Below are 315 nucleotides of genomic sequence, written 5' to 3' on the forward strand. Positions count from 1 at the left end.
AACAGGCACTGAGGCCGCAGCGGAGCCCCCCCGGCCGCGGGGCGCCCGGCTCCTGCCCTTTTCTTTCCCACCCCGTCCCCGCCTGCCAAGGAAAGGCACATGTTAATACCACCCGGCGCGGTCATTTTCTGCTACTGCTGCTGCGGGCTCCTCCGTCCGAGACAGATGTTGCGAAACCAAGGCCTCCTCAAGTGCCGCTGCCGCATGCTCTTCAATGACCTGAAGGTCTTCCTGCTGCGGAGACCCCCCGCGCCGCCGCCGCCCTCCCCGCCGCCGCCGCTCCCCATGCCCGGCGGCGCAGAGGCGGCGGCGGCG

The 315-nt window shown here is 70.5% G+C and overlaps 1 protein-coding gene across 1 annotated transcript in view; it reads left to right on the top strand.

The window, feature by feature from the left end:
* Positions 1 to 165: 165 nt before the first annotated feature.
* Positions 166 to 315, top strand: part of MARCH4 (membrane-associated ring finger (C3HC4) 4, E3 ubiquitin protein ligase) — a 103321-nt gene continuing 103171 nt past the window's right edge. The window contains exon 1 of the mRNA XM_010569813.1: positions 166 to 312. Coding sequence (XP_010568115.1) covers positions 166 to 312 — 147 coding nt within the window. The remainder of the gene's footprint in view (positions 313 to 315) is intronic.

Source organism: Haliaeetus leucocephalus, unplaced genomic scaffold, assembly GCF_000737465.1.
Source record: "Haliaeetus leucocephalus isolate CR32 unplaced genomic scaffold, Haliaeetus_leucocephalus-4.0 Scaffold1, whole genome shotgun sequence".
NCBI classification, from domain to species: domain Eukaryota; kingdom Metazoa; phylum Chordata; class Aves; order Accipitriformes; family Accipitridae; genus Haliaeetus; species Haliaeetus leucocephalus.